The following is a 25,779-nucleotide window of genomic DNA, read 5'->3' as shown; positions in this document are numbered from 1 at the left end:
TATAATACATGCTTTCCTAAAAATAAGTTTACTCATGCATAATATTAATTTGGATGGAAAATAACTATTTTAGTTTATTCCCTTACCTAGCTATTGAAAAAAACCCCTATAAATTCTGGACTCACACCCGTAGGATTTCCTGATCAATACCCTGAAAATGAAAACTCGTAGAACTAAACTTCAGTATATTCACGTGAATATCATTTCCAATAACTATAGTAAGATCAAATTCGGCATAAAAAGTCTTACCTCAACTCAGGGATGAATTTCAACGGAGTTCCACCGACGATCCGCTCCGGTAGATATGCAGAGAACTTCTCCAGGAGCGTTGTGGTCTTTTCAGATCGTCGATCCAATGAGCGACGGAGCCAGAATCGCAGAGAGAGGAGAGAGAAACCGAAAGGGAAGAGAGAGAGTGAGAGATTTCTTAAGTTTAACGTTTAAATCCGGGTTTTTGATATTTATAGGACTGGATTTGTCGACGAGACATGTCACCTCGTCGACAACTCCTGTAGAAAGTTTGCCGACGAACTTGCACCTTCGTCGACGAATTTCAGACTTCCCCAAAACCCTCTCTCGATATCTTCTCGTCGACGAATCTTGTCTTCGTCGACGAATCCCCTGTGTTCGTCGACAAGGCCCTAATAATTTTCCTTCCTCTTTATTTAAATTACATTATTATTCGGATCGTCACATTCTCCCCTCCTTATAAAATTTCGCCCTCGAAATTTACTATTCATATAATTCATCATCCCTTAAGGCAGAATGGTCTACTTATTTTATTACTTACCCTCACTTATGGCGGACGAATACCATTGTTACATTCTAAGTCCTGGGAGATTACATAGACCAAAAGAAAATTTCCCCCAAAACTAAAATACCACTTACTACTAGAATATTACATGTACCTGCAAAAGGAATGCTACCTATTTACTTACATCTTTTAATTATATCTGAACTTCTTGGAATAGTTGTGGGTATTTTTGTTTGATCTGTTCTTCAAGCTCCCAAGAAGCCTCTTCTATTACGTGATTCCTCCATAAAACCTTTACTAGAGGAATCTTTTTATTATGCAGTTCCTGTTCCTTTCTGTCCAGAATCTGCATTGGTACCTCCTCATACACTAGCGAATCACTAAGCTCCAACTCACCATAGCTGATAATATGAGAAGGATCTGGGACGTATTTCCTCAACATAGATACATGTAATACCTCGTGCATCCTGGATAGTGTAGCTGGCAAAGCTAGCTTGTAGGCCACCGGCCCTACTTTCGCTAAAATCTCAAACGGACCGATAAACCTAGGGCTAAGTTTACCCTTCCTACCAAACCTCATAACCCCTTTTAACGGAGCTATCTTAAAAAATACGGGATCATCCACATTGAACTCCAAATTCCTACGGCGATTGTTGGCATAACTCTTCTGTCGACTCTGAGTTGTATTGATTCTATCCCTGATGAGTCGAACTTTATCATACGCCTGTTGTACTAACTCTGACCCCACAACTCGCAGCTCACCCATCTTGTACCAAAACAAAGGAGATCAACATCTCCTACCGTATAATGCCTCAAACGGTGCCATGCCAATACTGGACTGGTAATTGTTATTATATGTGAACTCTACCAGCGGCATGAACTGAGTCCAACTACCCCAAAAATCTAAACACATGCTCGGAGCATATCTTCTAGTATCTGTATCGTCCTCTCAGTTTGTCCATCTGATTGAGGATGGAATGTCGTGCTAAAAAATAGCTAAGACCCTAAAGCATCTTGCAGGCTTCTCCATAACCGTGACGTAATACGCAGGTCTTGATCTGACACTATGGATATTGGCACTCCGTGAGAACGAACTATCTCCTGAACGTAAATCTCTGCCAATCGGCTGAGGGAATAGCTGATCTTGATAGGGAGGAAATGAGCGGACTTAGTCAACCAGTCTACTATCACCCAAATCGCATTCTAACCATGGGATGTCGACGGCAGCCCTGAAACGAAGTCCATGTATATATGATCCCACTTCCACTTTGGGATAAATAGCGACTGCAACTGACTTGCTGGCCTCTGGTGCTCAGCTTTTACCTACTGGTACATCAAACACTGGGCTATATACTCAGCAATTTCCTTCTTCATGCCACTCCACCAGTAGAACTCTCGTAGATCCCTGTACATTTTTGTACTGCTGGGATGAACCATATACAATGATCTATGAGCCTCTTCCTGAATAGTCTTCCTAATGTCAGTATCGGCAGGAGCACATAATATAGTACGACACCGTAGAGCTCCATCGTCTGTAATGTTAAATTCCTCCCCCTGACCACTTTGCACTCTGTCCATCACCTCTACTAATTCTGGGTCTTCTTTCTGAGCGACTTTAATTCTTTCCTGCAGAGTAGACTATACCACTAGACTGGCGATATATACCTGTGGGTCACTCTCAACCAACTCGATGCTGAGTCTCTCCAGATCCATCATGATCGGATGCTGGATCTCCATAGCCCTCAACGTTGATTCCCCAGATTTCCTGCTCAGTGCATCAGCTACCACATTTGCTTTCCCTAGGTGGTAACTGATAGTACAATCAAAATATTTAATTAACTCTAACCACCTTCTCTGTCTCACATTCGATTCCTTCTGGGTGAAGAAATATTTTAAACTCTTGTGATCGGAGAAAATCTCACACTACTCGCCGTATACGTAATGCCTCCAAATTTTCAATGCGTGTACCACTGCAGCCAATTTTAGATCATGGATAGGGTAGTTCTTTTCGTATTCTTTCAATTGTCTGGACGCATATGCCACCACCCTGCCATGCTGTATCAATACACAGCCAAGTCCCTTCAAGGATGCATCACTGAAAATAGTATAACCCTCACCCACAGATGGGATGATCAGTACTGGGGCTGTGACTAGCCTCTGCTTCAGTTCTTGAAAACTCTATTCACAACTGTCGTCCCATTCAAATCTGGCATTCTTCCTAGTCAGTTGTGTCAGAGGCCCTGATAAAGCTGAGAACCGCTTGACAAAACGATGGCAATATCCGGCTAACCCCAAGAAACTCCTGATCTCCTGTACGTTCCTCGGTCTAGCCCAACTTACTACCACCTCAATCTTGTTAGGATCCACAGAAATTTCATCTTCTAAGATTACATGCCCCAAAAACACAACTTTTTTGAATTAGAAGTCATATTTACTGAATTTTGCATACAATTTTTTCTCTCTGAGCATCTGCAAAACCTGCCTCAAATGTATCTCGTGCTTCTCATAGCTCATCGTATAGAATAGTACATCATCAATAAAAATAGCAACAAATTGGTCTAAAAATGGATGGAAGATCTGATTCATCAAGTCCATAAATATCGCAGGAGCATTCGTCGGACCAAATGGCATAACAAGAAACTCGTAATGCCCATACCTGGTCTTAAAAGCCATCTTCGATACATCCTCTACTCTCACCTTTACTTGATGGTAGTCTGATCTGAGGTCGATTTTAAATTTTACCCGTGTACCCTAGAGCTGATCGAATAAATCATCGATATGTGGTAGAGGATACTTGTTCTTGATGGTCACTTTATTAATCTCCCTGTAATCTATGCACATCCTCATAGACCCGTTCTTCTTCTTCATAAACAGTACTAGAGCTCCTCACAGAGATACACTAGGTCGTATGAAGCCCTTATCAAGCAAATCTTGTAACTGATATTTCAGTTCTGCCAACTCTGCTGGCGCCATTCGGTACAGTGCTTTAGAGATCGGCGTTGTACCTAAAAGTAGATCAATAGGGAAATCTACCTCACGATCAGGCGGTAGACCTGGTAATTCATCTGGGAACACATCCGTAAATTCTTTTACCACAGGCGTATTGATAAGATTCAATTCATTTTCTGACATTTCCTTGACAAAAGCCACGAATCCCTGACAGCCATTCTGGAGCAGCCTCCTCGCCTGAACAGCTGAGACCATCTGAGGTAAAGATTGCACTCGTGACCCTATAAATCTGAATTCTGGTTCCCTTGGAGGTATGAATATCACTTCTCTTGCACGAAAGTCTAGAATAGCAAAATTAGCTGCTAGCCAATCCATGCTAAAGATGATATCAAACCCGTGCATATCCAGCACCACCAACTCAGCAGATAGAATCTTCCCCTGAACATCAACTGGATAACCACGGAGTACCCTACTACATCTTATCACTGCCCGGTCGGTGTAGCCACTAATAACCCAACATCTAGTGATTGTGTTTCAACCCCACACAATTTAACACATCCCAAGGACACAAACGAGTGTGTGACACTAGAATCAAAAAGTGCAATAACTTTAAATGAAAACATATTAACCATACCTATCACCACGTCGCCAGCCGCCTTAGCATCGCCCAGTGTCAAAGAGAAAACCCTGGTTGGGGCCATATTCCTCTGTTGGCCTCCACGTGGCGTCTAGTAGCCTCCTTGAGCAGGTTTAGGAGCAGGAGCAGCACCAATTTGTGTCGGACACTCCCTCATCATATGTCCTGGCTCCCCACACCTGTAGCAGACACCTCGCCTGGCACGACACTCCCCTAGGTGTCTCTTCTCGCAAGATGGGCAAGCTGGAGATGGCTGCACACCTTGAAAACTGAAATTCCCGATCTTCTGTCTCCGGTCTTTATAATAGCCACCTCTCTTCCATGAAGCACGACTGACTCCTTGCTGGGAACTGGAAGGTGCGGATCTCTTCTTCTGTCTCTGCTCCTCGGCCTCCAACCGGTCCCAATATCTGCTATAGTGGCTCTATCCACCAGCTCAGCAAAATCTTGCAACTTTAGAATTGACACTTGCTTATAAATTTATCTCCTTAGGCCTCTTTTAAACAGTCGTACCTTCTTTGCTTCATCTGGTATAATGTACAGGGTGAAGCGAGATAATTCGATAAACATCGCGGCATACTGTTGTACGGTCTGCTATCCCTGCTTTAGATTCAGGAACTCCTCAATTTTAACTTCCCTGGACGAGGCTGGAAAATACCTGTCAAAGAACGTCTCCATAAACCACTCCCATGTCATCTCCATAGATACTGTCCTCTACTGCTCTAATAATTTTACCGCCGACCACCATCTCTCAGCCTCCCCAGTCAGTCTGTAAGTGGCAAACAGCACCCTCTGCTTCTCTGAACACTGTAACACTGCAAATATTTTCGGTATCTCCTGCACCCAGTTTTTAGCGATTGCAGGATCTGTTCCTTCTAAGAAAGCTGGAGGATTCATCTTTATAAATTTCTCGATCGAGCTACCATGGCCTGCCAACGGACCAACCTATTCCCTCGAACTCCTAGCAATTTCGGTCATAACCTGCTTTGCCACGCTACGTAAGATTGCATCTGAATCACTGCCTGCAGTGCCTGAGGGTCCAACACCCTCATTCCCACTAGCGTGGGCACTACTGCTATCAGGGTCCATCCTGAAAAGCAAATAACTTAACTCAGAACCCCCATCTTTATACATATCATCCAACTCATATAATATTTTCTCCTAATTAATTAATCTCTCCTGATCTTAATTCAAGGTTCAATCCTACAACCTAGATACCCAACATGATGATAGTTTACCATGAATTTCCTGAAATCGTCACCCTAGGAAAATCACACAAACCACCGCGGAAGTCATGCATCTAGACTACAAAACCAGACCTCAAATCCCCTTATCCTATACTCTGGTATTATTACTGCTGCACGCTAGAGTCTACAGAACCTAGTATCTTAGGCTCTGATACCAAACTGTAACGACCTCAAAAATCTTAATATAAAATATAATATAATAAATAGAAAAGTCAACTCGAACCTGTGGGTAACGGGGACGCCTATCATTCACAGCGAAAACCTACGCAGCAGTAAATATAAATTACATTCTCAAAACCGTGACATAAATAATACCAGAGTTCACTACATCACCAAAATACTGTATTTATATACAACCTCCAAAACATCAAAATAACCCTAGGATCATACAACAAAAATCCCCTGATCCTAGATTAATGCTTACCCTTCTAGTAGGGAAGCTCAACTCACTCAGCAGCAGCCCTGACCCGCCAGTCTCTTTGGGTTTCTTGAAAATAATTTAATGTTCAGGGGTGAGACACTTCTCAATAAGGGAAAATAAACTAAATACAACTGTGTGGCAACATGATATTTATTGCAGTTATACATACTCAGTACATTTCATATATCTAAAAACATGCATCATAACATGGTGGAATAATCATATACTTTCATATTTTTTAATAATTTATACTGATCATGAAATGTCTGTTATAGCTAATAATACTGAAAACAAACCCAGGATGAATAGTTAGCTGATGTCATGTATTACCACCTATGACGGGTTGTGCAGCTCGAAGGCAGAACCTGACAATGGCTGGCCGACCATTGTCGAGTAAAAAATGTCTGTAAGTACGATGGACTCGCCACACCCTGGTCTGGACTGTTAGGTGGACGTCCACACTCTATTGAATGCCACATCGACTATCCATCTCCCACCCCCTCGTGGGGTGATTAGCACCAATTTGATCATAGATATCTGATCTATAAGCTACGATACCATGCTCCTGAACTGAACTAAACTAACATTTGGGTTTTGATAATATATAATACATGATATTATAGCATTTTTCATCATTTCATAATTACGTCCTCACGCCGAAAATCATTTCATAAATAAGCCCTCGCGCCGAAATCATTTCATATATATCATTCTGAAAATAAATCAATCATCATATATTTTCAACATCATTTTGTACTGTAACATTTCATATTCCTGAAAACGTGCTTCATTCTTAACAAAGTCATATCGTAATACATTTCACGTAAAGTAATATTCATTCCACACATTTGTTGTATAAAGTCATACATTGTATTCTAAAAATCATAATTTCTGGCATCTTATACATATATATACATTTCAATATAATAGCAGTATTTTCCCAAACGTGCATTTCCTTTGTAATATACAGATATAATACATGCTTTCCTGAAAATAAGTTTACTTATACATAATATTAATTTGCATAGAAAATAACTGCTTTAGTTTATTCCCTTACCTGGCTACTGAAAAAAACTCCTATAAATTCTAGACTCACACCCGTAGGATTTCCTGATCAATACCCTAAAAATGAAAACTCGTAAAACTAAACTTCAGTATTTTCACGTGAATATCATTTCCTATAACTATAGTAAGACCAAATTCGGCATAAAAAGTCTTACCTCAACTCAGGGATGAATTTCAACGGAGTTCCATCGACATTCCGCTCTGGCAGATATGCAGAGAACTTCTCCAAGAGTGTCGTGGTGGCTTCAGATTGTCGATCCGGAGAGCGGCGAAGCCAGAATCGAAGAGAGAGGAGAGAGAAACCGAAGGGGAAGAGAGAGAGAGCGAGAGATTTCTTAAGTTTGACGTTTAAATCTGGGTTTTATATATTTATAGGACTGGATTCATCGATGAGACACGTCACCTTGTCGATGAGTCCTATAGAAAGTTCGTCGACGAACCTGCACCTTCGTCGACGAATTTCAGCCTTCCCTAAAATCCTCTCTCGATATCTTCTCATCGACGAATCTTGTCTTCGTCGACGAGGTCCTCTTATACCCTCGTTGACGAATCCCCTGTGTTCGTCGATGAGGACCTGATAATTTCCCTTCCTTTTTATTTAAATTACATTATTATTTGGGTCGTCACACACCTACCCTTGCTCGGGGTTCGGGGCGAAGCCTCAGGAATTTTTTTTTCTTTTTTTTTCACTGTTCGTATAGTTTGATTTTGGTTTTTTGGCGGATTCTGGATGTTGGACAATCTCAATGTGGTTTGCTTCTGGTTTAAGTTTGACTCGTGATTTTTTGGATTCTTGCTTAGCTCGGCATTGGCAGGTTTGGTTTTGCTCTTGCCATTCTTAGATTAATTTGTTTCTTATATCTTGGGTATATTTGTTGTTGTTCGTTATGACTAGTGAACGGGATGATTCTCTACATTCTATTAGTGTGCAGTTGGATGAAAAAAATTATTCTTATTGGAGTTGTGTGATAAGAAATTTCTTAAAGGGTGAGAAGATGTGGAGTTATGTCTTGGGTTTGGCTCGTAAACTAGTGGAGGGGGTTGATAAATATGAGGACTTATTGGATGCGTGGGATACTTATAACTCTAAAGTTATTACTTGGATCAACAATTCTGTTGATAGTCGCATTGGGATTCAATTAGTGAAATATGAAACTGCTAAGGAGGTTTGGAACCATTTGGCAAGATTGTATGTTCGATCTAACTTTGCTGTTCACTATCAATTGGAGATGGATATTCAAGCACTTGAACAAAAGGATAGGAGTGTTTAGGATTTTATTTGGCTATGACTGATTTTTAGGATCAATTTGCTTTCACAGAACTTGTGGAGTTACAAAATTTTGCTCTATATATTGCCCGTAGGGAAGAGCAACGATTGGTCCAATTTATGATGGCTCTCCGTGATGATTTCAAGGGCATTCATGGATCGATTTTACATCACATTCCATTACTTTCAGTTGATTCAGTGGTCAGTGAGTTGTTGGCAGAGGAGACTCGCCTCGAATCTCAGATTGGAAAGGGAACATATCCCCCATCTACATCTGTTTTGAATGTTCCTCCTAAACCACCTTCCTTCAGTCAGAATCGATCTTCGCCTCTCTGTAACAATGAGTGCAACTTCTGTAAGGAGAAGGGACGTTGGAAGGCTCAGTGTCCCAAATTATTGAATAAGACTCAAACTTCACAGCTGTGGCGAAATGAAGGAAAGCCATCTCTGCATTCAAGGGTTCTAATGCCCCAGCAGTGGCAACTAGGAGGGCACCATTCTAATATAGAAGCTGTTGCCCCTTCATCGAATAACTCAGGGAATGATTCCTTATTTGATCCTCGCATGGGTACCCTTACAGAATAGTTCTAGCAGTTTCTTGCTTCACAACCATATGCCATGTCCACTCCATCTGTAGTAAGTTTTCCATTGTCTACTCCCTCAAGTATATCATCTTCTTTGTGGGTTTTATATTTTGGTGCATCTCATCATATGTCCTCTAGCCTCTCTTCATTTGCATCTATAAATCCATCATTTTCTTCAAATTCTGTGCTAATTGCTGATGACACTCTTATGGCTTTAAAGGGTGTTGGTTCCATTTGTACTCATAATTTCTCACTTTCATATGTTTATTACATTCCTAAACTAACCATGAGTTTTGTCTCTATTGGTCAATTATGTGATGCTAGTTATTGTGTTCATTTTTCCTCTACTTCTTGTCATGTTGATGGGGATTAGCAGCCCTTACCCCTTTCTTTCGCCAACATGGTGACACGTGGACGACCACCAAATGTCCACATTGGTTTGTAATTCTTGCAGGTACACATGGAGTATCTTGAAGATTTTTAGCATGAGAAGACCCAAGTTGATATGTCGTTGCAAGTCCAAGTTCAAGACCCATGTGGGCCCCACGTGATCTTGTGGCCCCCACACGACTCCATTGGGCCCTGCATAGATAGGGCCTCCCTTTTGACTTATGTCTGTATTTAATTTGTTATCTTGCAAGATAGCTTGCTTGCATGTACAGGTTTAGTAAGTTGTGTGAGTTAATGTGTTTGTAAGTTGTGAGCATTAAGTGTGTTGTCTCCCATGTAACGTCCCGGCTCTCTAGGTGGCCTTGGAGTGTTTCTAAACATACATAACATACATACCTTTCGATACCTTACATATACAACCCGCCCAAACAAGGGAAAAACGGGTGTTTCATACTAATCTATATAAACATACATAGTGGAAATACAACATCATCAAATACTTACTAGAGTTTCTAACTGCTTCTCATATACATCCATACATAATTAAAACATAATCTGTTACTACAATCCCCAAAAGACAGACACAGACTAGCATCTCACCAGCTTTGACAAGGACTGTTGCTATCTAACTCAGCCCAGAAGAACGCTAGGCTCGATCCCTCAGAGGACCTGAAACACATTTGTATACTAGGGTGAGACACCTCTCAGTAAGACGAATTACATTATCATTAGTGTGTGGTTAACATGAGATTTTGTGTTTACATAATACTACTAACATTAATCATTTAACTGACATTTAAAATTGTACTCAAATGTATATCTGAAAATACATGCTTTGATAATAACATACTACTGGCTCAACATATGTAGCCCTTTTTATAGTAAATGTGCCCATATATGCTTAGAAGATATGGCTTGGTCTGTAGTAGCGTCATCACGCCATCACATACACGTGCGACATGCTTCCCCCCCATGACGGGTTGTGTAGCCCAAAGGTTGTACTTAGCAAATAGTCGGCCGACTAATGATAAGTCCAACATAAAGTAGTACGATGGTTCCTACTCCATCTGAAGGCCACCTGAAGGCTAAGTCATCAGGGATTACTACTTCTAATGGAGCCCTAGAAAACCTTTGGACAGTACTTTACCCAAGTCACCAATCGCCTTTCCCATCCACACCCTCGTGGTGTGGATTGCACCTCTATATACATTTTGCTACGGTACCGAGCTTTAACATGAGAACATAATAATAGGGCTCTACTATCATATATGAAAATTTACATCGTATAAAAATGTACATATCTCTGCTACATATTTGCTGGATAATGACTCGGTAAAAATCGGCATATCATATCTCATATCTCATATCTCGTATCGTGACATATATCCATTACATTTCAGTATTTCACAAAACCTGCTTATTTTAATGCAAATTAAAAACTTTACTCATGCCACACAATATTTTTCATCAGTTAATTCATAAATAAATCATCTGCTTGATAAAGTAATTTCTGTTACTAAAACAGGGGTATGAATATCTCCAGGTTGTTACTTTATTAAATATAAATATATAGCTAAATACGAGAAGAATAGAGAAAATCAACCCTACCGTCTTTGGTAAATTTTAAAATAAGCTTATGGTTTGAAATAACGATTTCCAACCAGTGAAAACATTCATAAAAACCAATACTACACTTTAAAAATATCATACTTAAATTTAAACATTTGGTTCCGAAAATAAAGTCGGTTAACCAAACCCAGAAACCTTAGAAAAGCCGTAACTAAATATATAAAAATCATTTTAACATTCCATTCGGTTAAGACTTTTAAATATAGCTAACATAATATAATCTCCTTACCTAATTCTTAGAAACGACCCGAAACGCTCAAAAATTGAACTCGAACTTTTTCCCGAGTTCTAGAATCTACTCCACTAGACTCATAGAGATTTGTCCCCTGATCCTCGTGGTATCTTCCGATCATCAAAATGGGCGACAAACAGTGAACGATCAAAGAGAGAGAGTGTGTGAGCATGGGTTCTAGAGAGAGAGAGAGAGAGAGAGAGAGAGAGAGAGATTTTTAGATTTCTTAATGACGAAGCAAACAAAAATCCTATTTATAGTCCCTTTGTCGCGACGTCCCGAAGCGGAACGAGGCAATTGAAAAAGGAATTTAAATTTTTGAAAAAAATGGTGTAATGGAGTTGCTACTAACCTTTTAGTGTGGTTAGAACACATGATTACTACCCAATTAAGGGTATAATCAGTCTACGCTACCAGATTCGGGCTCGGGAGTATGGTTATGCGAGGGGAAGGTATTAGCACCTCCTACACGCCCATTCTTACAAACGATACTAGATTAATAAGAAATTATCCCTTAAACCAAACTTAATAAGCCTTTAAGATTACTCCTTTTTATGAATTATGAAATGTACAAAAACGAACAAAAATGCAAATAAATGAATCACACAAATATACAACATGTATATACTCCCTCAGAACCGGAGTATACGAAGCTTGAACAACTTAATTTGTGATCGACCATCTTCATAAGAAAGAGAGACATTGTAATGGAAGAAGTGACCTTCAAGGTTATTCACATTAACTTTAAAGTGATTAGTAAGCAGAGGTAATTTTTACCATTTAGATTCCTCCCTATATGAATTTACAAAATGAAAACAAAGGAATAAATAGTATAGTATACATATTCCCTCATAACTAAAGCACGTGAAGCTTTAAAAGCTCATGCCCCTTTGTTGCAATCATAGGGTTCGGAAAATCGAGAAAATAGTTTACAAAAATACACTTCTAGGGTTTTGAAATCTTTATAGAATTTTCTAAGTAAAAAGTAATATTGCAGGAGGTTTTTGGAATTTGTTCGGGATGTAAACAATTTTCTGGGCCTAAGAAAATATTTTTGTGATTTTTTCTAAGTGTGAAAACTTTTTTTGTGATTTTTTTGATTCTCTCAATATTTTTCTCGAACTTCAAAATAGCACAAATAACATTAAGACAAAAAACCATGGAAGTCAAAGTTTGAAAATATTTTTGGGATTTTCTAAAACTTTTGTGATTTTTTTGACATTTTTTTGTGGATTTTTGTGAACTTTTCAAGCATTGAAATGATACTAAATAAATAAAATGAAGAAAACCGGCGCCAACCGGTTCCCTGGGGGGGGGGGGGGGTGAACCTAACATTGAGCTTGAATTCCCGCATTTATAATTTCATACCTATTCTATCACATTTTAGAATGTGACTCAAAAAGGAGAGACCTACTAGTTTTACCTTTCATCTTCCTCTCCCTCGGTCTTCTTTTCCTATTGGTTAGTCTTCAAGGGGTCTATCTATAGCGTCCTTTCGGGGATGATTCCTGAACTATGAGTTGCGGCACTGCAGAGCACTTTCTTCAGGTGAGATGACCCAGCCGTAGTAGGAAACAGGATTGGTCGACCACTGGATTTCCCGATAGAATGAAACGTAGCCTTACCACTTACTCACAAAGAGAGAAACAAACTTAACAATGAAAGACTTCAATATCTACCCAAACACTTAGAATGAGAAGACTATTTATAGACTTAACTTGGGGCAAGCATGGGAAACAAGACATAGGGGAGTAATTATGGGGGGAACAAAGCATGGGGTGAAAAATGATGAGGGAAACAAAATGTGGGGTGAATAATAATGAGGGGGACAATGCATGAGGTGAATGATAATGAGGGGGACAATGCATGAGGTGAATGATAATGAGGGGGACAATGCATGGGGTGAATAATAATGAAGGGAATATAGCATAAGATGAATGATAATGAGGGGGACAATGCATAAGGTGAATAATAATGAGGTGGAATATAACATGGGATGAATGATAATGAAGGGAACAATGCATGTGGTGAATAATAATGAGGGGGACAATGGATGTGGTGAATAATAATTAGGGGGTCCATGAAGCCGTGTAGAGCCCAATGGAGATGTGTGGGGCCCATAAGCCATGTGGGGCTCAATGGAGATATATGGGTTCCACAAGCTACATGGGGCCTACAAATTGCGTGAGGGTTGTAGGAGTCAGAGTTAGCGTCAGTGAGGGTAACGTGTACCGGATGTAGGAATCCGAGTTAGAGTACCTAATGGGGTAATGTGCACCAGATGTAGGAATCCGAGCCAGCGTACAAGGAGATGTGGGGCCCACAAATCATGTGGGATCCAATGGAGATATGTGGGGCCCACAAGCTATGTGGGGCCCACAAGCTATGTGGGGTGCAGTGACTCAAAAAATAATAGTATTTAAATAATAAGAAGGAGGAAAATGGGAACAGGAACAAAAGGAGGTTGTAGACGAATACATGGGTTCGTCGACGAGTGCATAAGGAATTTCGTCGACGGAATTCAGAGCAGCCCATTCTTCGCTCGGTAGTTTCTTATCGACGAAATCTTGCCTTTATTGATGAGGTCCTGAAGAACTTCATCGACGAAACCCTGTATTCTTCGACGAAGATCTTCAAGACCTCATCGACGAAGGTAAGATTTCGTCAACGAGAAACTACTGAGCGAAGAATGGGCTGCTCTGAATTTCGTCGACGAATATAGGGTTTTGTCGACGAATTTAATGAAGGACTCGTCGACGAGGTGACATGTCTCGTCGATGAATTGGGCCCTATAAGTAGTGAAAAATCGGATTTTTATCCATTTTCAACGCCACTCTCTCTCTACGTCCCTCTCTCAATTTTCTCTTCGTTTTCGGGCCTATTCCTCGCCGGATCGAAGATCTGAAGCCACTTGGACGTTCCTAGCGGGGTTCTCTTCAAATTTGTTAGGACGGATCGTCGATGGGATCGAGTTGGAATTCATTCCAAATTCAGGGTAAGGCATTTTAGTCCATTTTTGGCCTTATGACAGTTATAGAAAATGATGTAGGCAAAGAAATACTGATATTTAGTTTTGGCATATGTTGTTTTCAGGGTGTTATGTAGCAGGCCCTACGGGTGTTAGGCCGGTATACCATAGGGGCTTTCCAGTAGTTAGGTAAGGAAAATATGCTATGCTAGGCAATTTCACTATGTTCAGTATAAACTATACGTATTTAACAGATGATTATTCACGAAAGAAGTTATACAATTTATCATTTACATGTAATATGTTTAAAAGTCTCTGTGTGGCTTGAGAATATGAAAATAGTACGGAGATATGTTTTATAATTTTCAGTATCATGATTTTACAAACTTTAGTACCATGATTATACGAATCTCAGTACTATGATTATACGAATTACAGTACTATGATTATGCAATTATCAGTGTTATGATTATACAGTTCTCAGTACCATTACGTATGTATTACAGTTTATTCAGTATCATGGTTATTACGGTTATTTCAAAATCATGATAAATCAGATAGTGGTATATAGAGATATATTATATAGTATCAGACCCTGTTGGACTATGCAGTTACAGAGCATGATACCGTTGCTGCAGATATTATGTTATGTTATGAGTGCAACCACCTATTTAGATAATACATGGTAGTAGGTTGATCACCTAGGCCCTTGACGTGGATAGGCTCCCCATCAGATATGGGTTGAGGTGGGCAGATTAGACCGATGGAGTATAGTGATTTACCCTGGTCGGCCAGTCAGTGTAGATCCCGCCTACAGGCCGCACAACCCTATCATGAGGGGTTAAATCATGACACACAGTTATCCACAGGGAAAATTTTCAGTTATTATTACGTATGTACAGATTTACAGAAACAAGGAACATACTTATGTACACTAGAAGTGTTTTGAATAAAAATCCTTAATACTGATATGTTAAGCAACATGGACAGGGTGGTGGATTTTATCACTTGTACTGTATTTACATATTCAGTTATACATGATTATATGAAACCAGATTTTCATAATATTGTAACTCATTTGCCACACACTAGTAATAGCATATTTCGTCTTACTGAGCATTGGCTCATTCCAGTGTTGAATCATTTTTCAGGTGATCCAGGTAGGCGAGCAGACCAGGCTCGCAGATAGAGGGGCTTCAGTAGTGCCTTGTCAGTGAAGTGAGTATTGTGGAGGATTTTTGTATATCCCAGTATAGTTGAGGGTATTTTGGGAAACTAATATATATGTATATTTTGGGGAAACATGTTAGTACTCTGGTATTGGTATTGTATATATATTTTCATATGGTTATGTCTATGTGATTTCTACTTCTCGCTGCTTAGGCCAATGATTGGGTTTACTCCCAGAATGGTATCAGAGCATGTTATATGTCATAGTATAAAAAAAAAAAAAATATGGAAATTAAGCAGGTCGTTACATGGGGCCTACAAGCTGCGTGAGAGTTATACGATTTCGAGCTAGCATACACCAGATGTAGGAATCCGAGTTAGCATTCTAGGTGGGGTAACGTGCACCTGATGTTGGAATTCGAGCTAGCGTACCAAATGGGGCAATGTGCACCGGATGTAGGAATTTGAGCTAGCGTACCAAAGGGGGGTAATGTGCAACAGATGTAGGAATCTGAGCTAGCATACCAAAGGGGGTAACGTGCAACAGATGTAGGAATCCAAGCTAGTATACCAGGAGATATAGGGCCCACAAACCATGGGGGCCCCAATAGAGATATATGGGCCCCACAAACCATGTGGGGCCTACAAGCCGCATAAGAGTTATAGGAACCCGAGTTAGCGTGCACTGGATGTAGGAATCCGAGCTAGCGTTGCAGGTAGGGTAACGTGTACTGGATGTAGGAATCCGAGCTAGCGTACCAAGAGATGTGGGGCCCAATGAAGATATATGGGGTCCACAAGTAGTGTGGGGCCTACAAAATGTGCGGGGTCCACAAGCATCGTGAAAACTACAAAAAAATGTGTGGGGTCCACAAGTAGTGTGGGACCTACAAAGATGTGTGGGGTCCACAAACAGCGTGAGACCAACAAAGATGTGTGGGGTCCACAAACAGCGTGGGGGAGGGTTTGACACGAGGTCTCCTCGGAAGTGCAAGTGTGTTATTTCTGTGTCTTACCTTCCCCCAATGTTAGTTTATATATTCCATTGTAAGAACTAAACAGTAGCTAAGTCTGAATATTGAATATATTGAAGGATTTTCCTTTGTGAAGCATGTTATTGCTTTGTCCAATCCATGTGATTGAGTCGCGAGAGCCTACATGTTCTTTTCAAATATCAGGTGGTGAGAGACCACTAACTATCTAGCACTTATATCACCACTTCACTTGTTCAAAGTTTGTTCCAAGGATATTTTCTGTTGTGATTTGAGTTCGTGGTGAATCAAACCAAGTCATCCAATAATTTCCTCTGGTAAGATTGTTCTTTACTTAACCTTGAATTGGTTGTGAACCTTTATTTGAAGCTCATTATCCTAGTTTAGAAATAACCCTCGCATTCCTGTTTTATTTAAAATCTATGGGAGTTCAGGCGATTGACCCCCGTCAGTTCAGTTGACTGAATTGCTACTACCACTCCAGAATTCAATCTAAAAATTCATTAGGTGACTGAGGTCATTGGTTCAGTTGACTGACTCACTACTACCTTCCCAGAATTCTATTTCTAAATTCTTCAAGCGACTAACTTTGAAGTCGAGGCCACTGAAGTCATGCAAAACCTTAACTTTCAACATTTATACACTTATTTCTTTGTCAATTGTGGGAATATTGCTATGCTAACGTAGACTTATATTCTTGAATGATTGAAATAGCATCTTTAAAGCATATAACTTGGTTCCTTTGTGAAAGAACCGTTGAGATTGAATTTCGGAACAAATAATATATCCTTTCAAAATTCTTAAACATGTGAAGCACAAACTACTTTATATTGTTTACGTTTGGTTGATTCAATTCTAAATTTAAAGTGTTTCTGATGTATGTGTTGATTTGAGGGTTAATAGTAAGACTAGGTCACCCTCTTCCGTCCTACATGATCTTGGTATCAGAGCTTAGGTTTATTTAGGCTGAACCCTCAAATCCCATTCTCCTTTGGCTAAAATTGGCCTCCCCAAAATCCCCTTCCTTAGTCATGAGCCACCTTCCCTTGTGCGGTTATGTTTTGATGGCAACTCGAGCTGAGAATCGTTATCATGGTCGTAGGACTGATATAGACCGTGATACCCTTTTAGATGACCTTCAAGCCCAAGTTCAAGTCTTAACTCAAAACTTAACTTATGCCCTTGCCAGAAAGAGAGGTTGGAAGCTAATTTAGTTCTTGTCCCGCCCCCAAAAAAATTTAGGACAACCTCGTGAGGTTGATAATGAACTTGCTTCCCACCACTCTAGGGAAACAAATAGCCCTCCAAGAGAAAGGAAACCAAACCACCACTAGAACGACCTCCCATTCATCCCCCACCAAGACCAAATGCTCCCAGAAGATTCCACCGTCATGACCCCTATGTTCCACATTGGAATGAAGAGGATTATGATGAAGAGGAATTCCAACCAAGGAGACCACATCGTAGGGAAAATCATGATCCAAAAATGGATGTAATGAAGAGAGTCAAAATTGAAGCCCCTACATATGATGGTCAAATGGATCCAAAAAATTTTCAGGATTGGTTAGCTGAAATGGATTCATACTTTGATTGGTATAAGATGCATGACCCACACCGAGTGAGGTTTGCAAAAATGAGACTAACTGGTCTAGCTAAGCTTCATTGGGTAAATGTTGAAAAACAAGAAGCTCGCCTAGGTTGTAGACCCATAGAACATTGGGACTTGATGAAAGAAAGATTGACAGGGAAAAAAAATGTCTCAATTTCTTATAGGGAACGTCTCATGGATAAGCTCTATAGGCTTAGACAAGGTAGTATGAATGTGACCAAGTATATGAGCAAGTTTGATGAGCTTTCTATTATATGTGAGGTAGAAGAGAGAATTAGCCAATATATTTCTTGGTTTAGGATTGGCCTAAAACTTGAACTTAGGAAAGAGTTTTTTCCCTATTACATTGACTCCCCTGAGCACACCTTTAACCTAGCACATGACTATGAGCAAATGAGTAAAGCTCAAATGGAAGACAATTTAGAAACACCTCCAATGACACTTACCAGAGAAAAGCCGCATCTTATAAGAGGACTAGACCTACCAACACAGCTCAAGTCACTTCAAGAGGTAGCAATCCCACTGTCCAGCAACCTTCGAACAAAGGAAAGGCACCCATGTACTGGGCCCTCTAAAAAAATTTCTGGAAATGATGTGTACTACAAGTGTCATAAAAAAAGGTCACTTTGCTAAGCAATGCCCCACTAGCTAGGAACTTAGCAATTGAAAGAGACGATGAAGAAGAAGAGTTGGGAGAAGAACACACTTATATTACCGAAGAAGTAGTAAGTGAGGACGAATTGTCCATTGAAGAAGAAGAAAATGCTAGTGTAAATGTTATGTGATGCATCATGGTGACCCCTCGAGAACAAGAGGATTGGCGCCAAACTTTTATTTTTCATACTTATATCAAGTGTGGAAATAAGAGTTGCAATGTAGAGACTCGAATCCATAAAAATAAGAAAAGTATAAAAAGAGGATTTGCAGGCTTCGTCGATGAAGCCAATGTTCTTGTCGACGAATGCCCTTTAGTGCTTCGTTGCTGAAATTTAGAGTCTCATCGACAAAAATATCCTGACTGATAGAGAAAATATCAAGCTTAGGGTTCGTCAAAGAGGGAGGAGGTTCAGAGACGAACAACCTTCTATGGCTCGTCGAAGAGGGACCAATTCATCGACGAGTTTGACCAGGTAAAAAGGCCTATAAATATAATTTTTTTCATTGCTTAAGGGTTAAGAAACCCAAAATTCTCTCTCTTTCTCTAGAACCGACAAGTTCGCTCTCTCTCTCTCTCTCTCTCTCTCTCTCTCTCTCTCTATAGTTCTTCGCCGTTCGTCGCCTATTTCGATGATCGGAAGTTTTTGCAAGGATTAGGGAGCTAGGATCTACAGTTCTAGTGGATTAGATTTTTCGACTTGGTGATAAAAGTCGGGATTTGGTTTTTGAACATTTCGGTTTTTGTTTCGAAATCAGGTAAGGGGATTATGTTTAATGTAGTGTTTTATCATTTTTTGCCAGTGGAAATGTTTATGGTGTGAGTATGTTTATGTTTTCAGTTGTTCTTCTGAAAACCAACCGTTTAAAAAACTTGTTTCTAAACTTAGGATATCAATATGATATTTTGCATAAAAATGAATGGTGGAAAGTTCAGTTTGATTCCTACAAACCATTTATTGAGTGTTTTCTGTGGTTGCCTATGGGTTATGTTTTAAATATGGAAAATTGTGTGGCATGTGGATATAAGTTTTAGAGTAATGGAAATACCAAGATGGAAATGTTTGTGTAATACTGAACTGTTTGCGAAAATACTAGAATTGTTTCAAGAAATGCAGGAACTTATGAGAGGTTCTAGGTCGAGTTTGTATTAAATGACCGAGGCCAGGTTTTATAAATAACAGAGTTTATTTTGAGGCTAGAGTTTGTATTAAATGGCCAAGTTGTAGCAGAGGAGCCGAGGCCCGAGTTTGTAGTTATAAAAGGGACGAGGCCCAAGATTGCATTAAACGGCCAAGGTCAGAGTTTATTTTATGAAATGAGTTTTTAAAGTACAGTTTTATTTACTTAAATTGCACGATATGCTTTAGGAAACCCGTGAACCCAGTGTTGTGAGTGCGGTACCGTTGCTAGAGAGAAAGTTTCACCATTTGACCGCGTGCGACCACATTTACGAGCGTGTGGTCTTGGGTTGTCCTAATTGATTGCCCTAGGTAGAGGAAGTACCCTTCTAGGAAGTGGTGGGGTAGTTGGACCCGCAAGGGATTGCGAAAGCCTGTTGTCAGTGTATATAATAGGGAGTTGACTTGGCTTAGGTTGATCCTCTAGGTTTTTGTCCAACCTTCGGGCCGCACAACCCTGACCACGTGGGTTTATACATGGCGAGTAGTTCCAGGGTGTATCTTTTATTCATATATGTATATTTATGTAATGATGAAATGTTTTCCAGTATTGATTTATGTTATGAGAAACGTGAAATGAGAAATGAGTATACATACTATGTTCGGTAAAAAAAAAGAGTTATGATTCTAGTATACAATGAAAAGCATGTTGCCACACACTGTCACTAACTTAATCTTCCTTACTAAGAGGTGTCTCACCCCGTTTTACAACATATCTTTTTAAGGAATCCCAGAGATCGAGTTTAGAGGGATCCATGGGGTGGAGACTAGTGTAGTTATTTTGTGAGTGTCTTCAAGAACTCAGATGTGAGTAGTTATTGTAGTATGCCTTCGGGCTTGTATTTATGTTCGTGTGGACCGAGTTTGTTGACTTATTAGATTGAGATGTAATATGAGTATCGAAAGACCTGGATGTATGTTAATATTTAGACTCTAGTAATAGATTGTGGAGAATGTTTTAATTATTCCGTTGCATATTTTATATGTGGAGATGGTATCAGGTACACAGACGTCACTAAAGTAGCACCCCAGGCCCACGTATCGGGTCGGGGTGTTACATGCAAGATGACCATCAATGGTGGAAGTTGCATGAATGTGATCTCAAAATAAGCTTCAGAAAAATTAGGATTGAAAATTGAAGCCCATCCCACTCCATACAAAGTTGCTTGAGTAAATGCAACAACCATGCCCGTAAGTCACAGGTGCTTAGTCCCCATTAAGATTGCGGACTATGAAGTCAAAATCTGGTGTGACATCCTTCCTATGGATGTTGCCCACATTATATTAGGAAGACCTTGACTTTATGATCTTGATGTATCACATGATGGTAGAGCCAACACCAATACTCTTAGGTGCAATGGAAAGAAGATTGTCTTGAGTCCTCTAGAGCCCAAGAAGGACAAACAAGACAAGGAAAAGAAAAACTTGAAAAGAAGAGAGAAGGTTGAAACTTCTTTGCATGTTCTAAGCAAGAAGTAATTTGAGCAAGAGAGTAAGGAGACACATGTTGTCTATGTCATGGTAACCAAGGAAAATGACTCCTCTACTCTTGAAAATGAGACACCACATGAAGTGACACCTATACCTTCTGAATTTAATGATGCTATCTCTGAACCTCCAAATGAATTACCCCCGATGAGAGATATTCAACATGCTATAGATCTTATTCTAGGATCATCTTTACCCAATTTGCCTCATTATAGGTTGAATCCTAAAGAGCATCAAGAATTAAATAGACAAGTTGAAGAGTTGAGAAGTAAGGGATTTATTCAAGAAAGCATGAGCCCATGTGTTCCCGCCCTTCTTACTCCAAAGAAATATGGAACTTGGAGAATGTGCATTGATAGTAGAACTATTAATAAAATCACATTCAAATATAGGTTTCCCATACCCAGGTTGGATGATATGTTGGATCAAATGGTTGGTTCTAAGATCTTTTCCAAAATTGATCTTAAGAGTGGATACCACCAGATTAGAATTAGACCTGAAGATGAATGGAAAATTGCATTCAAGACTAAAGATGGCTTGTATGAATGGTTGATAATGTCGTTTGGTCTCACAAATGCACCAAACACCTTCATGAGAGTGATGACTCAAATTTTAAGACCTTTCATTGGGCATTTCCTTATTGTCTATTTTGACGACATTTTAATTTATAGCTAAACGAGGAAAGAGTACCTAGATCACTTAAGAAGAGTGTTTGAGGTACTAAGAGAGCAGATAATGTATGCAAATTTGAAAAAGTGCACCTTCATGACTCCTTAGATAATCTTTCTAGTATATGTTATATCTGATAGTGGAAATTCTGTTAATCCTGAGAAGGTCAAGGCTATTCAAAATTGGCTTACTCCCATAAATATTCATGAAGCACAAAGTGTCCATGGGTTAGCCACATTCTGCAGAAGATTCATTAGAAATTTCAGTACTATCATGACACCCATTACAAATTTTCTTAAGAAAGGAGAGTTTGTGTGGCCCAAAGATGCAATCAAAGCCTTCTTAGACATTAAGGACTGGATGACAAAAGCCCTTGTGCTACACCTCCCTCATTTTCAAAAACTGTTTGAAGTAGCTTGTGATGCTTCCGGTATTGGCATAGGAGGAGTGCTGAGTCAAGATGGCCATCTTGTTGCCTTCTTCAGCGAAAAGTTGAATGATGCTAAGCAAAGTTATTCTACCTATAATAAGGATTCTATGCTGTGGTCCAATCCTTAAGGCGTTGGAGACACTATCTATTCTCTCAGGAGTTTGTACTCTTTTTTGATCACCAAGCCCTTAGGTACCTAAGCACTTAAAAGAAACTAAATCATAGGCATGTAAAGTGGATTGAATATATTCAGTAGTATACTTTTGTACTCAAACACCAAGTTGGTGTTGAAAACAAAGCTGCTGATGCTTTAAGCCGAGTTGTGACCACTTTACAGACTTTGGAAGTGAGAATAATAGGCTTTGAGAGTATCAAGAAAGAATATTCTCAATGTTCAGATTTCTGTGACATCTTTTTTGATTTGTTACAAGGACTTCTTGGATCCCATCTAGACTTTGTGATCCATGGAGGATTCCTATTCAAAGGAACTAGATTGTGTATCCTCTCTGCATCTCTACGTGACCAATTAATATGAGAACTTCATGCAGGTGGTGCTACATGTCACTTTGGTAGGGATAAAACCATTGCTATGGTAGAGGATAGGTTCTTTTGACCTAGTCTGAAAAGGGATGTTGTTAGAGTTGTATCTCATTGTGGAACATGTCAATCTGCAAAGGGTAGAAAGCAGATTACTAGTCTATAGTCTCCTTTACCAGTACCCCATACCCCTTGGCAAGATATTAGCATGTATTTTGTTTTAGGACTCCTTAAGACTGCTAGGAAGCATGATTATGTGTTTGTTGTCATGGATATATTCTCCAAAATGTCTTCTTTTATTCCGTGTAACAAAATACATGATGCATCAAAAATTGCATCCATCTTTTTTAGAGAAATTGTAAGACTATGTGGTCTTCCCAAGACCATTGTTTCTGATCGGGATGTAAAATTTGTAAGTTAATTCTAGAAAACTTTGTGGGAAATGTTAAGTACTAAACTCTAGTTTTCTAGTGCTTACCATCCCCAAACTGATGGGCAAATCAAGGTAGTTAATAGGAGCTTAGGGGACCTATTAAGATGTCTTGTAGGTGAGAACATAGGTTCATGGGATTTGTGTCTTTTGATGTCTGAATTTGTGTTCAATAGCTCGGTAAATAGAACCACAGGCCTTAGCCCATTTCAGGTTGTCAGTGGTTATCAACCTAGGAAGCCTATAGATCTTGTCCCATTACCTCCGCAGGTTAGAGTGAGGGAACAAGTTGATGCTTTTGCTAAACACATACATGACCTACACTTTGAAATAAGAATGAGATCAATTTAAACAATGAGTATTATAAATCTAGTGTTGATATTCATCGCACGTTACAAGAATTTTTAGAGGGTGATATGGTTATGATCCGTATTCGTCTCGAACGGATTCCTGTAGGAAAGGTAAGAACGTTACATGCTAAAAAATGGGTCCTTTCAAAATTTTAAAGAAAATTAGTTCTAATACTTGCATGATTGTTATTCCCATTGAATTTGGCATTAGTAATGTGTTTCATGTTGAGGGCTTAACCCCATTTCTTGAAGCATCTACTTTTGTGGAGCTCTTCAGTTCAAACCTTGCAGGTGATCCCACTCCATTCCCCACTCTTCATGAACTTGAACAAAATAAATTTCCTTTGCCTCCATCTTTACCTATACCCAAGAACCGTGATGAAATTGAGGAAATACTAGATGATAAAACAACGTTCACATAAGCAGGATCATATCATAAATTCTTGGTCAAGTGGAGAGGTAAACCATTTTCTGAGCATAGCTAGATTTTGAATGAAGATCTACTTTGTATCAACCAGGAATTATACTCCCAGTACTTCACTTCTCATTCTTCGGAGAAGAATTATTTTGGGCCCTGGAGAGATGATGGGGATCAGCCGCCCTTACCCCTTTCTGTTGCTGACATATTGACACATGGACGACCACCAGATGTCCACATTGGTTTGTAATTCTTGCAAGTACACATGGAGTATCTTGAAGATTTTTAGCACAAGAAGACCCAAGTTGATATGCCGTTGCAAGTTCAAGTTCAAGACCCATATGAGCCCCACATAGCTCCATTGGGCCCCACACAGATAGGGCCTCCCTTTTGACTTATGTTTGTATTTAATTTGTAATCTTGCAAGACAGCTTGCTTGCATGTGTAGGTTTAGTAAGTTGTGTGAATTAATGTGTTTGTAAGTTGTGAGAATTAAGTGTGTTGTCTCCCATGCCTATATGGGAAGTGCAAGTGTGTTATTGTTCTATCTTCCCTGCCCCCCCCCCCCCATGTTAGTTTATATATTCCATTGTAAGAACTAAACATCAGCGAAGTTTGAATATAGAATATATTGAAGGATTTTCCTTTATGAAGCTTGTTATAGCTTTGTCCGATCCATGTGATTGAGTGGCGAGATGCCACACGTTCTTTTCAAAGATTAGGTGGTGAGAGACCACTAACTATCTAGAACTTCTATCACCATCTATTCCCTCATCCCTCGTCAATTTCATATACCTATAGTAGCTTACGTCTTCACTTGTTCAAAGTTTGTTCCAAGGATATTTTCTATTGTGATTTGAGTTTGTGGTGAATCATAAGTCATCCAACAATTTCCTCCGATAAGATTGTTATTTACTTAACCTTGAATTGGTTGTGAACCTTTATTTGAAACTCATTATCCTAGTTTAGAAATGACCCTTGTATTCCTATCTTTATTTAAAATCTGTGGGAGTTCAGGCGACTGACCCCATCAGTTTAGTCGACTGAATTGTTGTTGCCACTCCAGAATTCAGTTTAAAAAAATTCATCAGGTGACTGAGGTCATTGGCTCAGTCGACTGAATCACTACTGCCTTCCCAAAATTCTATTTCTAAATTCTTCAGGCGACTGTCTCTAAAGTCCCGATGACTGAAGTCACACAGAACCTTAACTTTCAACATTTATACACTTATTTCTCTGTCAATTATGGGAATATTGATATGCTAACGTAGACTTATATTCTTAAATGATTGAAATAGCATTGATCTTTCAAGAATATAACTTAGTTCCTTTGTGAAAGAACCATTGAGATTGAATTTCAGAACAAATAATATACCCTTTCGAAATTCTTAAACATGTGAAGCATAGCCTACTTTATATTGTTTAAGTTTGGTTGATTCAATTCTCAATTTAAAGTGTTTTTGATGTATGTGTTGATTTGAGGGTTAATAGTAGGACTAAGTCGCCTTCCCCATCCTACATCACATGTGCAGGATCCTTAATCCAGGAAGTTGATTGGGATATGCCATAAAGAGGATGGCATGTATGTTTTGGATAAGCTGTGTGTTCTTGATCATGTGACAGCATCGGGAGTAGACCTCTCCTCATTCCGCTTGGATTCCTCATCTTTTGTTTTTTATTTGTGGCATTCTAGACTTGGTCATGTGTT

The 25,779-nt window shown here is 39.5% G+C and overlaps 1 protein-coding gene across 1 annotated transcript; it reads left to right on the top strand.

The window, feature by feature from the left end:
- Positions 1 to 21,267: 21,267 nt before the first annotated feature.
- On the top strand, positions 21,268 to 24,321 carry LOC131162605 (uncharacterized). Its single transcript, XM_058119216.1, has 5 exons — positions 21,268 to 21,802; positions 22,028 to 22,417; positions 22,885 to 22,939; positions 23,480 to 23,573; positions 24,172 to 24,321. Exons 1-5 carry the CDS (start codon positions 21,268 to 21,270, stop codon positions 24,319 to 24,321), a joined length of 1,224 nt encoding a protein of 407 aa, XP_057975199.1.
- The last annotated feature ends 1,458 nt before the right edge of the window (positions 24,322 to 25,779 follow it).

This window comes from Malania oleifera, chromosome 8, assembly GCF_029873635.1.
Source record: "Malania oleifera isolate guangnan ecotype guangnan chromosome 8, ASM2987363v1, whole genome shotgun sequence".
In the NCBI taxonomy this organism is placed as follows: Eukaryota; Viridiplantae; Streptophyta; class Magnoliopsida; order Santalales; family Ximeniaceae; genus Malania; species Malania oleifera.
The sequence above is the reverse complement of the archived record's forward strand: the minus strand, read 5'-3'. Positions and strand labels throughout refer to the sequence as shown.